This window comes from Schistocerca nitens, chromosome 3 (assembly GCF_023898315.1).
Source record: "Schistocerca nitens isolate TAMUIC-IGC-003100 chromosome 3, iqSchNite1.1, whole genome shotgun sequence".
Taxonomy (NCBI): Eukaryota; Metazoa; Arthropoda; class Insecta; order Orthoptera; family Acrididae; genus Schistocerca; species Schistocerca nitens.
In genome coordinates this window covers 707,791,604-707,810,707 of record NC_064616.1, presented here as the reverse complement: position 1 = coordinate 707,810,707, position 19,104 = coordinate 707,791,604, and the positions used below count along the sequence as shown (strand labels likewise).

Genomic DNA, 19,104 nt, shown 5'->3' with positions numbered 1-19,104 from the left:
TTAATAGTACAAGAGAGGCATGAAAATTAGGTCCAATGTGTACTTCAAAGATGTGTCAGAAATTTGTTCAAAGGAAGTGCCATCAAATTTTTACTGGTGACGGACAGGCAACTTTTAACAATTTTTGGGAAACAATGTCACAGGACCAGAGGAAGATTTACATAATCAGTCTTGTGGACCTAATTCCAACCAAACGTCCAGAGAAAATCATAGGTGAATCCAGTAGAAAAGGCACGCTGGTTTATCATCTGAGAAACGATACAGGAAAACATCAAGTATGCAAAAAAATGTTTCTCAATACTATTGGCATTAAAGAATGGACAGTGAGGTATTGGCTGGATAATTCCACACTTGGGATGAGACCTGACTGATAATTGTCACATTCCCGAATAAAACAAACAAAGAAGAAAGATGAGAAAAACTTCGTTAAAGAATTTCTGGACTGTCTTCCTAAACTGCCACCACATTACTGCAGGAAGTCCTTCTCTAAGCTATATCCTGAGCATATTGTACACAGTAAACAATAGCTGTATGGACTCTACATAAAAAAAAATGCATAAGGAACAGGCTTCACCATTCAATCAGGCCACGTTTAGCTTTATTTTCGAAGAGGTTGACCTCAGATTATTTTTCCAAAGGAAGACCAGTGCAACCTGTGTTGTTGTTACAGGCTCGGAAACTTTAGCGAAGAAATGTGGGAACGGGATATAAAACAGAAAGAGCAGGCAAGGCTAAAGAAAGATCTAGATAAGAAACATGCCCAGCACAAGCTCTGCACAGTCTACGTCATCGACTTACAGGCTATGAGAGTAGCATCACTTTTACATACAAGTGCAGTTTATTATAAAATAATATTGGATGTCCATAACTCTACAATGTATAATTTAGAAAATCATGATGCAGTGTGTTACTGGTTCGATGAAATGCAAGGCGAAATTGTTGCGTCAAGTTCTGCCTCATGTATCGTGGGCACACTATCCAAAATGATTGAGGAAAATCCTGTCCCAGTCACTTTGTATTCTGACAGCTGCACTTGCTGTAACAGAAATGTGATATTAACAAACACACTTAAAGACAAGCAATTGATTCACGAGTACTGATTACGCAAAAGTTTTTGGAGAACAGTCAATACTCGCGTGGAGTGTGACTCAGTTCACAGTTCCATTGACTGCAAGTTCAAAGGATGTGAAATTACACTTCCTAGCGAATATGCCTTGACATCTAAGGAGGTGAGAAGAAAGCCACGACCTTACAAAACCCATTACCTATATTGCTACTTTTTCACTAACTATGCAGAGAGAAGTTTGTGGAAGTATGACTCAGTTAGGTCTGGAAGAGCTGCAAAGAATGAATCAACAATTACAGACATGAGGGCGATACAGTTACGTCCAAACAGCCTTATTCACTCCAAGTGCACTTTCAACAAAGTGTAGCAAGAAATACCAAGACATCCGAGAAAAATTTCTGGAAAAGTTTGCTTCTCAAAACTAAACAAAGAAAACTTGAAAATCAGGAAAGCCAAATAGGTTCATTTACAACAACTTAAATAATTGTTTCAAGGATTGTCATTTGTATTATGATAACATTCCTTATGAATAATCACCATCTTGGAGGTTACTGTTTCAAGAATGACAGTAAAGTGTCTTTCTTTGATCAGCAGTTTTTTTCTTGAAGAAATCTACAGACATTATCAGATCAATGTGAACCGTGTGTATATTTATAGCTTTTCCATGAAGTCTTTCAATAAAATCTTTCCAAAACGATGTTAATGTAAAAAACAAACCAATACCGCGTAAACAACATTCCTCTTCCATAAATACCGACAATTCCATGTATCTGCTTGCTGTAATTCAGTTTTCTAAACAGCACTTTCTTTGTTTCACTTTTTGTTATGATCCGGAATAAATCATTTAAGTGCAACAATGCAAATTTAGTGCCCTTATGAAACATATTGGGTATTCTACACAGTTTTTTCTCTCCCCTGTAAAATTTGTGTTTTACTACTTACGCAGTAATGTTTCTTCACAAACAAAATTAGTAACAGGGTTTTCTCTACTTTTTTTTTGGGCTGACAAATCATCTAATTAGTTTCCCTTAACACTCATGTTAACTCTCACTCAATAGCTCTAGTCCATTTAAAAGCACTTGATAGTTGACATCTGTCTCTTGCCGCTACATTGTTGCCACATTAGCTGCCAGCTACTGCTCAGTTATAGGTGCGACACGAACTCTGTGGGTCACTTAACTAATGCTGTTAATGTGTAACGTGGAACAATGTTGGAAGTGACTGCTGCAAAGTATGTAGGGAGTGCGAAATGCTCTATTGACTGCTGAGTTTAAGTGACCCATGAATGAATTGCATCAGACGATGCATTTTGTAGGCTCGAATTTAAACTTGTGTCCTAAGCTAATGACAACCTCACAATACACAATACAGTATAACCCCACTTTTACGTTCCCGGAATTAACGTTTTGCCACCATTTACGACATTTTTTATCAGTCCCATGAAATTTCCTATGCCCCCAATATTAATTTGCACCTGATTTTACGTCAACATATTTATAATTTTCCCACAATTTACACATTACAAAAAAATGTTTGTAGAGAAAATATGATGCTAGCATGATGTTGGCCGCCCAGTAGTGTTTACAAATATTAAGTGGTTAAGTTTCTTGACACCAGGGCACTCTAGTGGATTTGAACCGGTAAAGGAGTAAAAGTTTGAACAATTTGTGCCGTATCTCCTGCTGCTGCCGCCAAGCTCTACTTGGCGTGGTGGCTGATGGGAGTAACTAGGTTCGTTCGAATGAAGATATTATTACCAATCACAACCATTTCCAAACTGTCTCTACTGCACAAATGCAGTTTCGTGATTGTTGTGACCATCGTGACTCCTTTGCCGAACCATATTTAGCGTGTTTCGGCGTATGGCCACGCGGAGCGCTAGTTGACAACGTCATTCACTTTGTGTTGCTCGAATGTTTTTAGTGTAAAAACAGTACCGGTTACATATTGTATCCATGCTGAGCAAAACGTGTTTCGAGAATTTATTCTTGCTGTCAAGTGCAGTATTTACCTATGTATTTTTTGTGATGTTACACAAAAACAATGTGAGTGGTAGTTTGCGTGTGTGTATGGTTTTCTACATAACTGATGAGGCACAGTACCTGATAACCTCAAAAGGACGACTACAGTGCAAGAGAGACAGAATAACACATATTCAAACACCATACAAAATACTTTTTTTTACATATTTGCACTTGACAATGAGGAAAAAATTCTCAAAACGCATCTTGCTAAACATGAAAAAATACGTAACTAGTGCAGTATTTCATTATTTAATGAATGAATGACAGCTGCAGGCTTTGAAAAACATCTCTTATGACATGAAATTGAGTCAAACGTCTTGATACCTGTTATGTGCATATCATACATAAAGTGCAAGGGGGGTGTCCTATACGTAACTTTTACAGCTTAAAATGTTATTTCCCCAAATTTTACATTTTTCTGTGGTTTACACTATTTAAGTCCCTTGAAAAGTGTCAAAGTGGGGTTTCACTGTATATGCAACATTTCCAAATCAACTCACAACAGAAAAAAAATTCAGTTTGAGTGCTAAAAGTAAGCTTATTTCTCACTATCACTGGTTACCTGGAACTATCCTCACACAGGTTACATGAGCCGACACGTTACCATTTGAACCTGCGACATCATACATATGCAATTAATGTGCTGACCATTGTGCTATGGCCCTATGGTAAACAAAGCAATTACATCTATGATTGTGTTGGCCCAGTAGCAATGTTTAATGGCAGCCTTCAAAAATTCGGCTTCACACAATGTCATACAAGGCTTATCTAATGTAAGTTAGTCTCTGTGATTATTGTAACTGTACACATGACACTCAACTGCATCTTGTGGGAAGGTATCCAGTAATGTCTGGTTAGTGCTGTGCGTGATATGTGCAGATTTCATTAGCACTGCTGCGTGTGTGTCGTTCTTGGTGTGGTTATTGTCTGTAATGAAACATGAAATAAAAGTGCCTGACCCACGATACAGGATCCAAACACATGAAGAAAGAATGCCCGACAAGGAATTCGAAGTGAAATGACCAATTGTTGAGGCAGTTCAGCAACAGCGAATGATTCGGGTATGACACTGAGTGCTTTGTTTGGAAGAAACTAGCTCCAATGTGTGGAGAGTCAACTATAAAGTAATTTTAATCTGACTGCCCATCACTTAAAAAAAGTCAACCGATATGATTTGTTATGTAATAGAGGATTTAGGCTACAGAAAACCACAGGCATACTAGATTCTTTATGGATGTCACTGACAGAACAGTGAAGGGCTGGTGAAAAGATCATCATCAACACACTTGACACGTAACTAATCAAACCCTCTGTCACAAAAAGCTGCCTAAAATAGAATCATGACTCTATATATGACAAGGCCAGTATCATGGTATATCGTCAAAGATGTCAGTTAAACCTTATAAACAGGTGTGAATGTTTAAGTTAAGCTTAAGGTCCAGCAGTGAATTTACTAAGAGCTTGGTGGTCATCTCATTCATCCAAGTTTGAAACACTAAACAGATCTGCATTTCACATAATACTGTTATGGGGTAGGAAAACAAATCTACATAAAATGGTGTGTCTAAATAGAAGTTGAGGTCGGCTGCAAACAGGGATGTCGCACGAAAAATACTTCATGGTCCAGTAAGAGCCCAGGTAGCAAGCAAACACATCATTCCTATTCAAAGCTCCTGAATAACACAACTAGGTCAGTCATCTAAAATTGTGTTCAAAATAGAAACCAAATCTTCTAGAAACTAAAAATATACCAGCAACCAAAGACACAAAGAAAATTTCAGATAATAAGTGTGTGCTGTAATTCTATTCTTACTTGTTTTGATATATATATATATATATATATATATATATATATATATATATATATATATATATATATATACCCCTCCTCACCAAATCTCTCTGTCCATTTCACCACCTTATCTCCCCTCTCTCTGACCTTGAACCTTGTTTATTGTTACTTCAAACAAAACCTTTATTGGGAACTGAAGTCACTTAAAACGAGTGGGTAAATCTCTTGGGATCATTGTTATACAGGGCATGAGAGAGACCTCTCCAGCTGCTGGATCTGCAAGGATTGTAGATTCAATTACAGCATTTTTCATAGTTTTAATCTGCAAATGCGTAGAATTACAAAATTTTGGACAACGCACACTAACCAGTAGTATTCGTAGTATTCTAACTATAACGTGATAAGCTATTAAACTAACCGTTTTCTGTAAAACACACTGTGCGGAAGGAAAAAAACGGCACAATGCTGTGTACGAAATTTTTGTTTGAAATTATATATACAGAGAAAGAATATTCACAAGAGAAATAATATGTCTAATGGTCAACATGCCCTGCTATCATCATTAAAACTGACTGAAGAAGATAACTGAACTGCACATTTTCGCAGAACAGCACACAACAGCATTTTCTAACAAAAAACTAATACATTGTCATTTAAAAATATATAGCCTATGCCTGCCTATGTGTTTATTAGCCTACCATGTGGAAATTCAAAGTAAATCAGTCAAAGACTTTTGTTAATAATGTTTTCCACTCCATTTTCATACCACTATTCAAGAAATGTTCTCCAATTGACTGTGCAAACTGTCTAAAGATAGCCCTTATTTATCATTCCATATTGAATGAGAGAGGCTGAAGACCTCACCTTCGCAAATATCAGATGAGCACACTGGGTTTACTCCAGGCAAGGGAGCCAATGAGCAGATTCTAAGTAAGGTGAAATAGTCAATACTATGGACTATCTCCACGGAGATGGGTACGCCAAGATGCCTGGTGTACCTGACCCAGCTGAACACAACAACAGTAAGAATACATAAAGCCTTCTGACTTTTTCTACAAATACCAGTGTGGGGCGAAGTTCCATTCTCTCTCCACTATTGTTCGATGCATATAGTGAGCACATTATCGGGGATGTTTGTAAATACTGGTATGACAGCATTGCTGTAGGTGGCAGAAAAATTAATCTCAGGTACGTAGATGACACACTAATAATTGCAAAAACAAGCAACAACTGGAAACCATCATACAGGTTAGTCGAATGAAGTGGAGAATTTGGTCTTGAACTCAACAATACAAAGACCAAAGTGATGATTGTAGATCACCTTAATGACAATGGACCTGACATTACAAATATTGCTGGCTCTAAGGTCAGCAGTGGCTTAGAGTACTTAGGGTGTGCTGTCACTGACACTTGAGAGCATGAGATCCATAGATGCTTTTCGATTACAAGACATTCTACAAGAAAACTTGCTCACTTCTACAAATACACCTCCATCACTGCCAAGACAATGCTCACCGTCTTCCACACACTAAATCTTCCCCATCACAACCTATGCATCAGGAACTTTGTCAATGAAGGCAGCACATCGTCGCAGGATTGATGCTCTGGATATTTGGTGGTGCAGAAGATTACTTCGAATACTATGGACAGCACACTGAATTAATGAACTGATCCTGAGGCAGCTCAGCATCAGAACAAAACTTGACACTTGTCAATGGAAATCAATTGAAATATTTTGGTCACATTGCCAGAAGGCAATAAACAATGGAAAGAACAATAGAAAAAATTTGATGTAAATTGGTCAAGAATGTTTCACAATTTGGTAACATTAAACAATACTTGTTTTTATATAGTAGCATAGATATAGATTTAATATAATATAAAAACTTCTGTTTATATTGGCAAGGGAACTTTTCTTCCACATTAATTTTGGTATTGACACACTGCAAGAGGAGAGGGGATAGGGATTATACCTTCAGCACAGCATATAAGAGGTGAAAAACAATCTTCCCACAGTGGCAAGCAACAAGCTGAAATACAGCTTTTAGCAACATTAAAAACAACATGATAAACAGGAAATTGATCCCACAACCCAAGCACACCTCTTGGAATGACAGTAGTTTTCAATAATTCGACGCACCTACATATTTTGAGACACCATTACTATTCACCAGTGATTCACAACAGTGTCTTAATACCTTTCCTACAACTAAGTTTAAGTTCCAAGATCATACAATAATGGACCTATCACTCAAATGAACATTTTCAGAACTTTTTTACATTCCGTTGGGCCCACAGCATGGTATACATCATTATAAGACATTTTGAAAATAGACACTCCAAAACTAGCTGCCATAAGGTAATAAACTTTAACATTTTATATGATAAGCCTGTTTTGGCTTATTGCCATTATCAAGTGACCCTGCGAAAATAAAATTGGTAAGCACATCTATATGTAAATCATGGCTGTTTTATGTTTGCTTTTTGCATTGGTACTTGCATCTAGTAGGAAGATGGATGGATGGACGATTTGGGGGAAGAGAACAAACAGCAAGGTCATCGGTCCCATCAGATTAGGGAAGGAAGTCGGCTGCGCCCTTCTAAAGGTACGATCCTGGCATTTGCCTGAAGCGATTTAGGGAGAGCGCAGGAAACCTAAATCAGGATGGCTTTAGGCAGGTTTGAACTGCCATCTTCCCGAATGGAAGTCCAGTGTGCTAACCACTGCACCACCTCACTCGGTTTAGTATCAAGTGACAACCACATTGTACCCCTAGTAAATTTTTCTGTCAAGTCTTGGCAAGTATAAAATTTTTTTAGTTATGTAACGTAAAAATACATTTTTGGCAGTTCAGTATTTTGGGAATTCTTTACTATGATGCTATATATTTACATACAGCTTATCAGAGACGATGTTTCATTTTGTTGTTCTTTCCCTTTAAATTTTGTCTATGATATGTGTGTGTTTTGTTTTCCATATCACTATATCTTTTTGGATTCATTAGGTTAATAAAGTTCTAAAGATAGTATTTATGTTTGAAATTGTGTGTTCATTTAGAATTAAAGCAAATGGTTCAAATGGCTCTGAGCACTATGGGACTCAACATCTGAGGTCATAAGTCCCCTAGAACTTAGAACTACTTAAACCTAACTAACCTAAGGACATCACACACATCCATGCCCGAGGCAGGATTCGAACCTGCGACCGTAGCGGTCGCGCGGTTCCACACTGAAGCGCCTAGAACCGCTCGGCCACACCGGCCGGCCGAATTAAAGCAATTAGATACAATAAATAATGCTTACAATATTAAGTTATTCCATCACATGGTCATCTTAAAATAACTGCAAAATTCAACCTAGTGGCACAAACCAAGAACTACAGAGCACAATATACAGGAAAAATTACACTATAAACAAATTTTCAAGCCAGAACTGTATGTAGCATACCTATGTTTAAGTAACAGTATAACTCAATTGATGTTTGGCAACAATTCTAAATTTATAGATACACAGATAGATAGGTAATAGATAGATAGATAGATACAAAATACTAAGTTTAATAAGCTAATGCAAACCCAACACTACATAAAGAAACCAAGGGAGGACTATCAATCTCCATACCAATTTCATACAAGAATAAAAGTCTCAAGAATACTAATTCCACAGATGATTAATCTAATTTACTTACAAAAGGCTTGAAATATAATTTAGAACTTAAATTACATAACAGTTCCATAAAACACCTGACAGCCACTACAAAAGTAGCAATTGACATGACAAAGAAAGCAAAATGAACAAACAGTTAATGTAGCAAAAGCTGTGGAAAATGAACTTCATAAAGTGAAAATACATAAAAAATCAAAGACCGAATACATTGCCCTCAAATGCACAAATCACAAGGCAATGATGCACTTGCAGTAAAATCAAAACAGGAAATTGTTCCACTATAATCAACCGAAATGACTAAATAAATCATGTTATGACATTTTGGAAAAACAATGTCACAGAAGTACCACATACCCCCAACAAACAAATATGTAGCACAATAAAAAAATCAAAAATTACAATGGATTATTAACAAAATATGATAAGAAATCTATTATTATGAACCCACACACATCAATATTACGTGCTGAAATAAAGATACATAAAATATCAATTCCTATCTGCCCAATTGTGGATTGCATCAATAGTCCTACGTACTTGGTATGTAAAAAAAAAATAAAAAAATAAATAAATAAAAAAAAAATATTTGAACCAACTACTAACAGAGCTGTACACATACAACAAGAAATATGCCACAAGAAATTCATGTACTTTAGCAAAAGTAATAAAAGAGAGAAATTTCACCCAATGGGAAATTTGTTTCTTTTGACAATACAGACCTATAACTTATGAAATCGTGGATCTCCTTAAGACTATTTTATTTCAAAATTATTTTGAATTCAAAGGAAAAATCTACACCCAAGCAGATGGAGTAGCCATGAGCAACAGTGTAACAGGCACAATTGCAGATATTTTTGTCAACACATTAGAAGAAAAATTTTTCTTCTGTCTATTATAGATATGTAGATGACACTTTAATCCTGGCTGATGGAGACAATACAGACATCACTACTGTCCACCAGGCACTTAGTAACCTCCATCCCAATATAAAATTTGCTATGGAAATGGAAATAGATAATTCAATAAACTACCTTCACCTGACAAATAGCAAAGACACCAACAGCAATACATCTGACGCATACAGAAAACCTACCACAACGGATAATATAATAAATGTCTACTCTTGTCATCCTAAAACATAAAAGCATGCCTCCTCCTACTCAGTGATTACCAGAATAATCAATTTACCTCTGGAACAATCATCTGTGCAAAAAGAACTGAAGATACTGTTCCACAGCCCACAAGAACTGTATAAAAAAACCACACAAAAAACCGAAGCCCATCATGATACATTGATGGCTTACACCTTACAAGAGAAACCTTAACAAAACACACAACTTACATACCTATAATTTACCTAGTACAAATGTCAAATAAGATAAATGCACTATTTAAATCCAAACACATACAACTGGCTTTCTACACAAATCTTAAAATGAAATTTCATTAAAGCACAACTAAAATCTCAGAATATGCCCCTTCTGGAATATAAAAATCGCCTGTGATGTTTGCAGCAATTTCTATATTGGCCAGATCAGACAAAATTTTAACACCAGATATAAACAACACATTAGAAACAGTGATAGTAATCTGTCAAGCTTCTATTTACACCTGAAAACTGTACACCACAAAGCCAGGAAAACAAAATGTGTTACAAATCTTCCACAGAATACCAAAAGGACTTAATATGAACATTCTCGAAGAACTAGATATACAAAGGCCACGTGAAGTTCTAAATGAACACACAGATTTTAAATATAAATACTATCTCGAGAACTTTACTTGCATAACAGGATACGAAAAGTGGAAAAAAAAAAAAAAAAAAAAAAACACACACACACACACACACACACACACACACACAGATCATAGATAAAATTTAAAGGCAAAGAAGAACAATTAAATTTAACAGTGTTTCTGATAGGCTGTATATACTTTGTAAACATATAGCATCATAATAAAGAACGGTCAAAATACTGGAATGTCAAAATATGTGTCAAAAACGTAATTTTACATTGCGTAACTACAAAAAATTATATACTTACCAAGACTTTAAAGATAAATCTACTACAGACATAACATGGTTATCACTTCGAACGAGATATAAGTAACATTATTTTTGTAGGTCACTTGTTAATGGCAGTAAGACAAAACAGGCCTGTCGTATATGACATTAAAAATATATTACCTTATTGTAGCTAGTTTTGGAGCTTTCATTTTCATTTCTGGGATTTAGAAACTTTCTCACCAACTCTGGACCTTCATGTTGCATTATACAGGGTTATTACAAATGATTGAAGCTATTTCACAGCTCTACAATAACTTTATTATTTGAGATATTTTCACAATGCTTTGCACACACATACAAAAACTCAAAAAGTTTTTTTAGGCATTCACAAATGTTCGATATGTGCCCCTTTAGTGATTCGGCAGACATCAAGCCGATAATCAAGTTCCTCCCACACTCGGCGCAGCATGTCCCCATCAATGAGTTCGAAAGCATCGTTGATGGGAGCTCGCAGTTCTGGCACGTTTCTTGGTAGAGGAGGTTTAAACACTGAATCTTTCACATAACCCCACAGAGAGAAATCACATGGGGTTAAGTCGGGAGAGCGTGGAGGCCATGACATGAATTGCTGATCATGATCTCCACCATGACCAATCCATCGGTTTTCCAATCTCCTGTTTAAGAAATGCCGAACATCATGATGGAAGTGCGGTGAAGCACCATCCTGTTGAAAGATGAAATCGGCGCTGTCGGTCTCCAGTTGTGGCATGAGCCAATTTCCGCGGGCTACGCGTGAAACTTGCCCACACGCGTTCAACTGTTTCTTCGCTCACTGCAGGCCGACCCGTTGATTTCCCCTTACAGAGGCATCCAGAAGCTTTAAACTGCACATACCATCGCCGAATGGAGTTAGCAGTTGGTGGATCTTTGTTGAACTTCGTCCTGAAGTGTCGTTCCACTGTTGTGACTGACTGATGTGAGTGCATTTCAAGCACGACATACGCTTTCTCGGCTCCTGTCGCCATTTTGTCTCACTGCGCTCTCGAGCGCTCTGGCGGCAGAAACCTGAAGTGCGGCTTCAGCCGAACAAAACTTTATGAGTTTTTCTACGTATCTGTAGCGTGTCGTGACCATATGTCAATGAATGGAGCTACAGTGAATTTATGAAATCGCTTCAATCATTTGTAATAGCCCTGTATATACACTGAATGGGTATACTGAAGGGCACACTCGCTGCAGCACATCTGTCAAGCAATATTTTAACACAAAAAGCAGGCAGACAACACACTAAATACAATTCCACAACATATGAATGGCATGCAATCCATCTTCTAAACAATACAAGAAACTGTCCTCCAGAAAAAACTTTTTCTAAAGGTAAAATGTAATGAGTCTGGATTCAGGAATCTCCACCATATAAGAGAAAGAAAAACAGTTTCACTATAGTAAAATTACTATGTTTATCAATAAAATTAACATGGAAGACTAAACAGGAAAACTGCTTTATACATAAAAAAGCCATTAGCTGCAATAGCATTTAAAGCAACACCTGCAGGCAGCTCTTTATGCTGCCCACAGATGAAACATCAAGTACAAACACAGCATTTGTTACAATGTATTACTATTTTTACATAAAACTGAACTTAACTGCTACCTAAAAATTTGACTGAATGAAAATTAATTTAAAAAGCACATTAGAGAAACTGAAAGGCTCAAAAACCTAGTGCAAAACAAAAATACATTACCTTTGTCATGATTACCGAATACAGAAACAGTAGAACACCATATGTTCCTTGTAATGTGTATATCCTTTGCAGATAAAATGTCTCTACCTCCTCCTTATTTTCAAACGTGAGGACTCTACAACAAATTTATGTAATGTCACAGGCATTCACGCAATAGACAGTACATTATTTTACAGTTATGAACTTAATTACTATGCAACATGTCCTATTTTCCTACACAATTTAGCTTTATCACAGATGAATCTATCTAAAAGCTGGATTTACTACACAAAAAACAGATGTTGCAGATCTATTAACTGTCCCCGGAGTAAAAAGTACAAGCGTGTGCTGAAAAGTGATGCCTCCAAATTTTTTATGTGAAAATACTTACAAGCTTTTTAAATAAAACAAACATCATTAATGTTCTGCACCTTTATTCTTCATGTCTACATATTTATTTCTCCACGTAGCCACCCTCGCGATGAACACATTTCTCCTAAAGAGAAACCAGTTCATCAGTACAGACACTGTTGAATATTTGACTTTGCTGACTGATCCACAACCTCACCTCTGCTTGACCCGCTTCATTACTATCAAAGTGAAGACCTCGAAGCTCTTCTTTAAATTCTTAAATACATGAAAATCAGATGGGGGCCAGGTCGGGTCTGTATGGAGGAGGATGATGATGGCAGTGAACCCAAGGCATCACATTGATTTAGGTGTCACAGCACTCGTGCACACTGGCATTGTAATGCTGAAGGAGAGGGCACTACAAGTGCAGACAAACTCTTTGAATTCAAAATGCAATTGTAGCACGCTGTTTCTCACATAGTGACAAAGTTAAGTTATGCACCACCATGTTACATGCTTCAATTCAGAGCCCTCTAGTGGCAGTGAGCTGAAAATACCTATACATGAATAATAAAGATTTATAATTTTAATAACATTTGTTTTATTTAGAAAGCCTTAACAGTTTTCAGGTAAAAAATTTGGAGGCATTACATTTCAGCATGCCCTTTTGGATAATATCCAAATCCACAATGCATCCATTGCGTCAAGTGCACTTTGAGTGTTTTTAAATGATCAAATAACTGTCTCCAATGTCCAGATTTTTTCAAAGCAATTAATAAGATGTATGGAATAGAGTCACGTACCAAGCATAGAAACACGAAAAAATATCTTATCGGTGGCTTACTACAGTCATGTTCAGCATGTCTCCAACATGCCACAGTTAAATCTGTGTTTCCTGATCACACCAGTGTAGTCATTTATAAACTTCCTGTACAGTATTAAGCAATAATACAATTTTTTGGTTGTCAAACTACCAGATAAATTATTGCTTCAAACATTTTCATTATCTCTTTCATAGTGCCTGTACTGTCCAAACTTTAGTGTCAAGATAGGATATGAAATATCTAGACAGGACCCTTTTCCCTCCACATTTGTATGCACCTAGTAGCAGCACTTACAATTTCACCTCCCCAGACATGAAAATTTAGTGTCATTAATAACATCACCTAATCCACATCTTGTTCCACATTTATCAGGTGTGGCAATTGAGCTAACTTCTCATTTAACAGGATCTAGAGAAAACTATAGTTTTAAAACTGTAAGTGATGTGCCATCCGATGCAGTTCAAGTAAATGAAGTTCATAACTGTAGAAATCACTTTAACTGACTACTCTCATCATGAGCTCAAACCTATGATTAGTGTCTTATCTTCCAGCCTATATCAGTTTTAAGTCAATCAGTCTTTATAATGTTCAAAGGGTAACAAAAGACTGAAGAATATTTTTTTTGAGTAAATAGCAGTGCATAGGGGTGGACAAGGAGCTGTTACAGAAGCAGGCAGGCAGGTAGTTGAGCAACGGCCTACAAGATCTTAAAACACTGGTCAACAGCCCACTGATGAGGATGGCCAAGTGACTACAGTGTGTACAGAATGTGTGCTATAGGGCTGCCTGGTGGATAGCCAACACTGCTTGTGCCTGCCCACAAGCAAGTTAGTGGGTGCACTAACCTCATGGGACAGAATTTGATGAGCCTGGCCTAGATGGACACCATATCTTTACCTCAATCAAGTCTGAAAGGGGATTATTTGTCCATTACCTAAAACAAAACCAGGGGACCCTTTAACTTTCAGGAGATGTTTGTTTAATACTCCTAGTCGTGCACCTGTCTCATAAAATTATGCTGCCTGCATAGTACAGCTTACGTAGCTGCTGTAGGAAGAATCCAATGCAGAAACACCAGTGAAAAGACAAGGGGAGACAATATACAATGAAAAACCCACAAAAATCATGCAGGTGACCATGCACATCACTGTTTCTCCTATGGAGCTGGCTACTGCAACATTATGTGGGGTGGTTGGGAGGGGGGAGGGGGGGAGGGGCGCAACAACATCGTACTTTCCCAATATTCAATTTATGTACCACAATGACTAAAAAGAGCACTGTCAGCCAGAAAATAATTAATAGTTTGAGGGTTTTTTGATCTACAGCAAAGGAGGTGCATTTGATAAGCGGTTACTCAAATGAGACAGACGGAAAAGTAAACACTATACATTTATCCCACTTTCAGACAAGCAGGCTGAAGTCTTCATGAAAAATGTTTGTGGTTGCCTATGGAATCCCGATTGTACCTAGATGTGCACCTCTTCGTCCGAAACAAATCAATGAACGCAAATGCCTTTCTTCAGTGATCCAAAAATATGGAAATTGCCTGGGGATAGTGTAGGATGTATGGAGGATGTCTAAGGGCTTCCCAGTGACATTCCTGCAACACAGTAGAAACAACCTTGGCAACAAGATATAAAAATGTGGGCTGTAGGGAACAGCAAATGCGTTGACAACTGTCCGAGCAGTTACACAGTAAAAAGTGAACTGTTTATCTGTCACACAGGTTGTCTGGCAGCAAGTGTAACAACAAAATACACCAAACAATGCAAACTCAAAGTTGGAATAGTAACAATGTTAGGAAAAAGATAAGACTGCTATTCTATAATATTTAACAGTCTTAACTGTGCCTGTCTGCAGTTCATTGGTCATCTTTACGATGATTAACAATCTACCCTTTTCCTAATACTGAACACATTACATCAGTCTTGTTCAACAGATACTGACACACAATTACTGAATATCTGCAAGCTTGATATCCGAGGAATTTGTATCAGCAAGAGCAGCATTAATACCACCATTCAGATGGATTAGGAAAATGTATTGTGGCCAAGAGAGACCATTCATAAGAAAATTTCTCTGTATGTGTTATAATCTTTGTTTTCCCGACATAATTTACTGAACTTTTACACATATCCAGTACTATATTGGGCAGCGAGTTTACTTTTTTCAAAAATACTTATAATCTCACAGAGCCAGCAGCTGAAGCGGAATTTTTTTATAGAATCTCTCTCCACAGAACTGAGTTTTTTTATTCAGGCACTGATCATTTTACAATGATACAAAATTTGCCAGCTTATCATACGCAAAAACCAAAGGAACATACACTCACAAATATAAACAGACTTGACAAGGCCTTGTTGAAATAAGAATCCTGGCACTCTGCTGAAGTGAGTTTGTGAAACCACAGATTACCTGATCACATTGGCTGAAAGGACACCCATTCTCTCGATTTCAAAACCAGTGCCTTAACAAATGCATTACTCTGGCCGGTTTCTAAGTATTGTACAATGATCTTTTGTTTATAAATAACAAACAATTTAGTTTGATAAAATGAGAAATAGTTCTTTAAGATAACCATGCAAATGGAAATCAGTATACGTAAACAGGAATTTGGAATCTATTCCCTCAAGTATTAGTATTTAACAAAAGTTTTAATCTGTGTACCACAATATTAAGCTATCGCAGGTGTAAGAAATGGAAAAATCTACTCTCTATATGAATAAAATGCAATAACTTGTTTATGGAGCTTAGTTTCTGTTTCTACACAGTACAATTGGCTACAGAAGTTCCACTTATTACTGACTGTCTCTATAAAATGTTTCACCACAACAAATAAAAATTAGATTTCTACAAAATAAAGGGTAACTACCGTTTTGAGGAACACAATAAACAAAACAGCTGTGTAAAAGTACAACATTAAATTACAATGATGAAAAACTTCCTTTTTAGTTAATTATCAGCTGTAATGGCAACTAATGGTCATAATCATCAATTCCAAAATAAGAAACTTTGTCCATTAAAACAGCCACTGCACTAAAAATAATGTCTCACACAGTACAATGTCTCAGGAACTTACACACAAAAAAAACTTACCCATGTGACCACGGTTAAATTTTTTTCTGAAACTGAAATGAAATGATCGTATGGCATTGTTGGCCGGGAGGCCCCATGTGGGGAAGTTCGGCCGCCGTATTGCAAGACCTTTTCAGTTGACGCCACTTCGGCGAATTGCGAGTCAATGAAGATGAAATGATGATGAAAGACACACAACACCCAGTCATCACGAGGCAGAGAAAATCCCTGACCCCGCCGGGAATCGAACCCGGGACCCCGTGCGCGGGAAGAGAGAACGCTACCGCAAGACCACGAGCTGCGCACTATTACTAGTAAATGCGACACATCGAAATGCACACAATACCTGTGGCCTTGCACAGGTTGAGACTACAGTTGCATATAAGAAAAGTAAACTCTTATAGAGTGAAAGTCCTCAAGTGATCTAAAATCTTGATCACTTTCAAAATATTAAAATGTCTACAGGTGGAAAAAATATTATGCAAAATAATTGTTTTCAACAGCAAAATTTTCACTACTACAGAACAACCTGCTAACAGACAGTGATAATTATGCCCAGCCTTACTTGGTTTTAAACGTAATAAAAAACAAACAGCACAACAGTTATTTTTCCAATTATCTACTCCATCCAGCAATTCTTGTAAAAATAACAAATCATGCAAACCCAGGCTGTTTATTCAAGTTTATTATATTTACCTTAAGTGAGCATGAAACTGCTTCTGGCAGCAGCTCTCATCTGCTGGCTGCTCTATATAGTCCCCCGATGAATGGTCAAGAGTCGGGGAGTCATTATTGGGACTAGGAGTGGCTGTCGGTGAATCGCAAGTATCAACTAAAACGAATCTTCCACCATTCTGCCTAGCTGCTTGAACCAATATTTCACATATGGCACCAACGAGGAGCTCATTCTGAGTGTCTTGCTCAACCTAATGAAACATTTTGTACACACACACACATATATAAATATATGCAAAAACCAAATGAAACTGACAAAAATTAACACACACTTGCACCTACTTTCGAAATGACATGGATAAAATTTAACAAAATACAGCAGTACACAAATTTATTGCTCATAAACTGATAATGTATTAAGATGTGCAAATTATATGAACATAGCTGTCTTGTCTTAACATGCTACTTTTTTCGCACAGCACGTTTTGTTCTTACACCACTCCCACACACTACATGAACAATTAGCTGGTTGGAAATATTCAAAACACTGACATAAAATGGTACACATTAAAAATGCCTCTGCAGGTGCATTTGAATGAATGATGAAATTGTTTACAATAAAGCAGCAGATCAGTTCAGTGAACCACCTGTTTAGCAATATGCCGTGTCGTAACATGAAAACATAATAAACATAAAACAACACAGCTATCACAGCACCCGGAGAAACAAATAGCAATATGACAAAAAATCAAGCAATACCGTATTGTATAAATTTCACAATGTCACATAAAATTTCAAGTTTTCGTCCATTCAGTATATCAAATTTCAATAAAGGGGGGGAAAGAATATGTGGACAGTGTGCGGAACCACACCCATTCCTTTGACAGGATCAAACTATGTGACAATAAAAATCTACAAGACTGAATGGCATGTCACTTGTTTTGAAGTGTGTACCAATATCCTTTAAAACAAGGTTTCTGGGACAGAATACTTGCTTAAAAAGGTTTAACTTAGCCCACACCACTTCTAAAATGCTGCTTCTGCTTCACTTTGTTCTACAAACTTCCACTTTTTGAAAAGGGCAATCTACATTCAGCCCTTCAGCAGGTCTTAATCTTTGTATAAACATACTCACCTGCAAACCAAATTGCATACAAATTACAAAATAAACAATCCTAATTGTCTCAGCATTAAGCAGGATAAAATGACAAGAGCACATTTACGTACATCATCATCTTGGACAGTTTCCAGCCACTGGATGGGTCTGTCGGGAACACAAGCCTCTCCATCGTGTTCTGTCTTTCCACCATTCCCCCTCTTCCACCTTCTTCCAGTTCTCTCCTCTTCTCGTCACACATTCCTTCACTCCCTTCACCCATCTATCTCTTGGTCTTCCTCTGGGCCTCTTCCCCTCCAGATGCAGATCAAACATCCTCTTTGGAATTCTTCCCTCATCCATTCTCTTCATGTGTCCATACCACTGCAGTCTTGATTTTTCTATCCTGTCCTGTACTGGTTCCTCCTTTAGTCCTTCCCTCACATACACATTTCGCAATCTGTCTCGTCTTGTTACACTCAACCTGCTCCTCTGGAACTTCATTTCACTAGCCTGTATTCTACTTTTGTCGCTTTTGTGCATTACACATGTCTCACTTCCGTATGTCAATATGGGGACAAAGTAGGTTCGGTATATAATTCCCTTGGATTTCTGTGGCACCTCCTTGCTCCAAATAAGCCCCCTAATGCATTTGTAGAACTGCCCTGCTTTTCTGCACCTTTCATTTATTTCCATTGCGTTTCCCCCCTTACTTTCAATCATGCTTCCCAGGTACTTGAAGTTCTCTACCACTTGTAGTTTTTCCCCTCCACAAGTTATATCCACATTTGGCCTATTCTTCT

General features: G+C 37.3%; 1 protein-coding gene across 1 annotated transcript in view; it reads right to left on the bottom strand.

Annotated features, from left to right (window-relative positions):
• LOC126248680 (ubiquitin carboxyl-terminal hydrolase MINDY-3 homolog) overlaps positions 1–19,104 on the bottom strand; it is an 89,691-nt gene that overhangs the window by 54,132 nt on the left and 16,455 nt on the right. Inside the window, exons 3-4 of the mRNA XM_049949947.1 lie at positions 17,227–17,456; positions 12,302–12,416 (exon numbers count right to left, since the gene is read on the bottom strand). Coding sequence (XP_049805904.1) covers positions 12,302–12,416; positions 17,227–17,456 — 345 coding nt within the window. The remainder of the gene's footprint in view (positions 1–12,301; positions 12,417–17,226; positions 17,457–19,104) is intronic.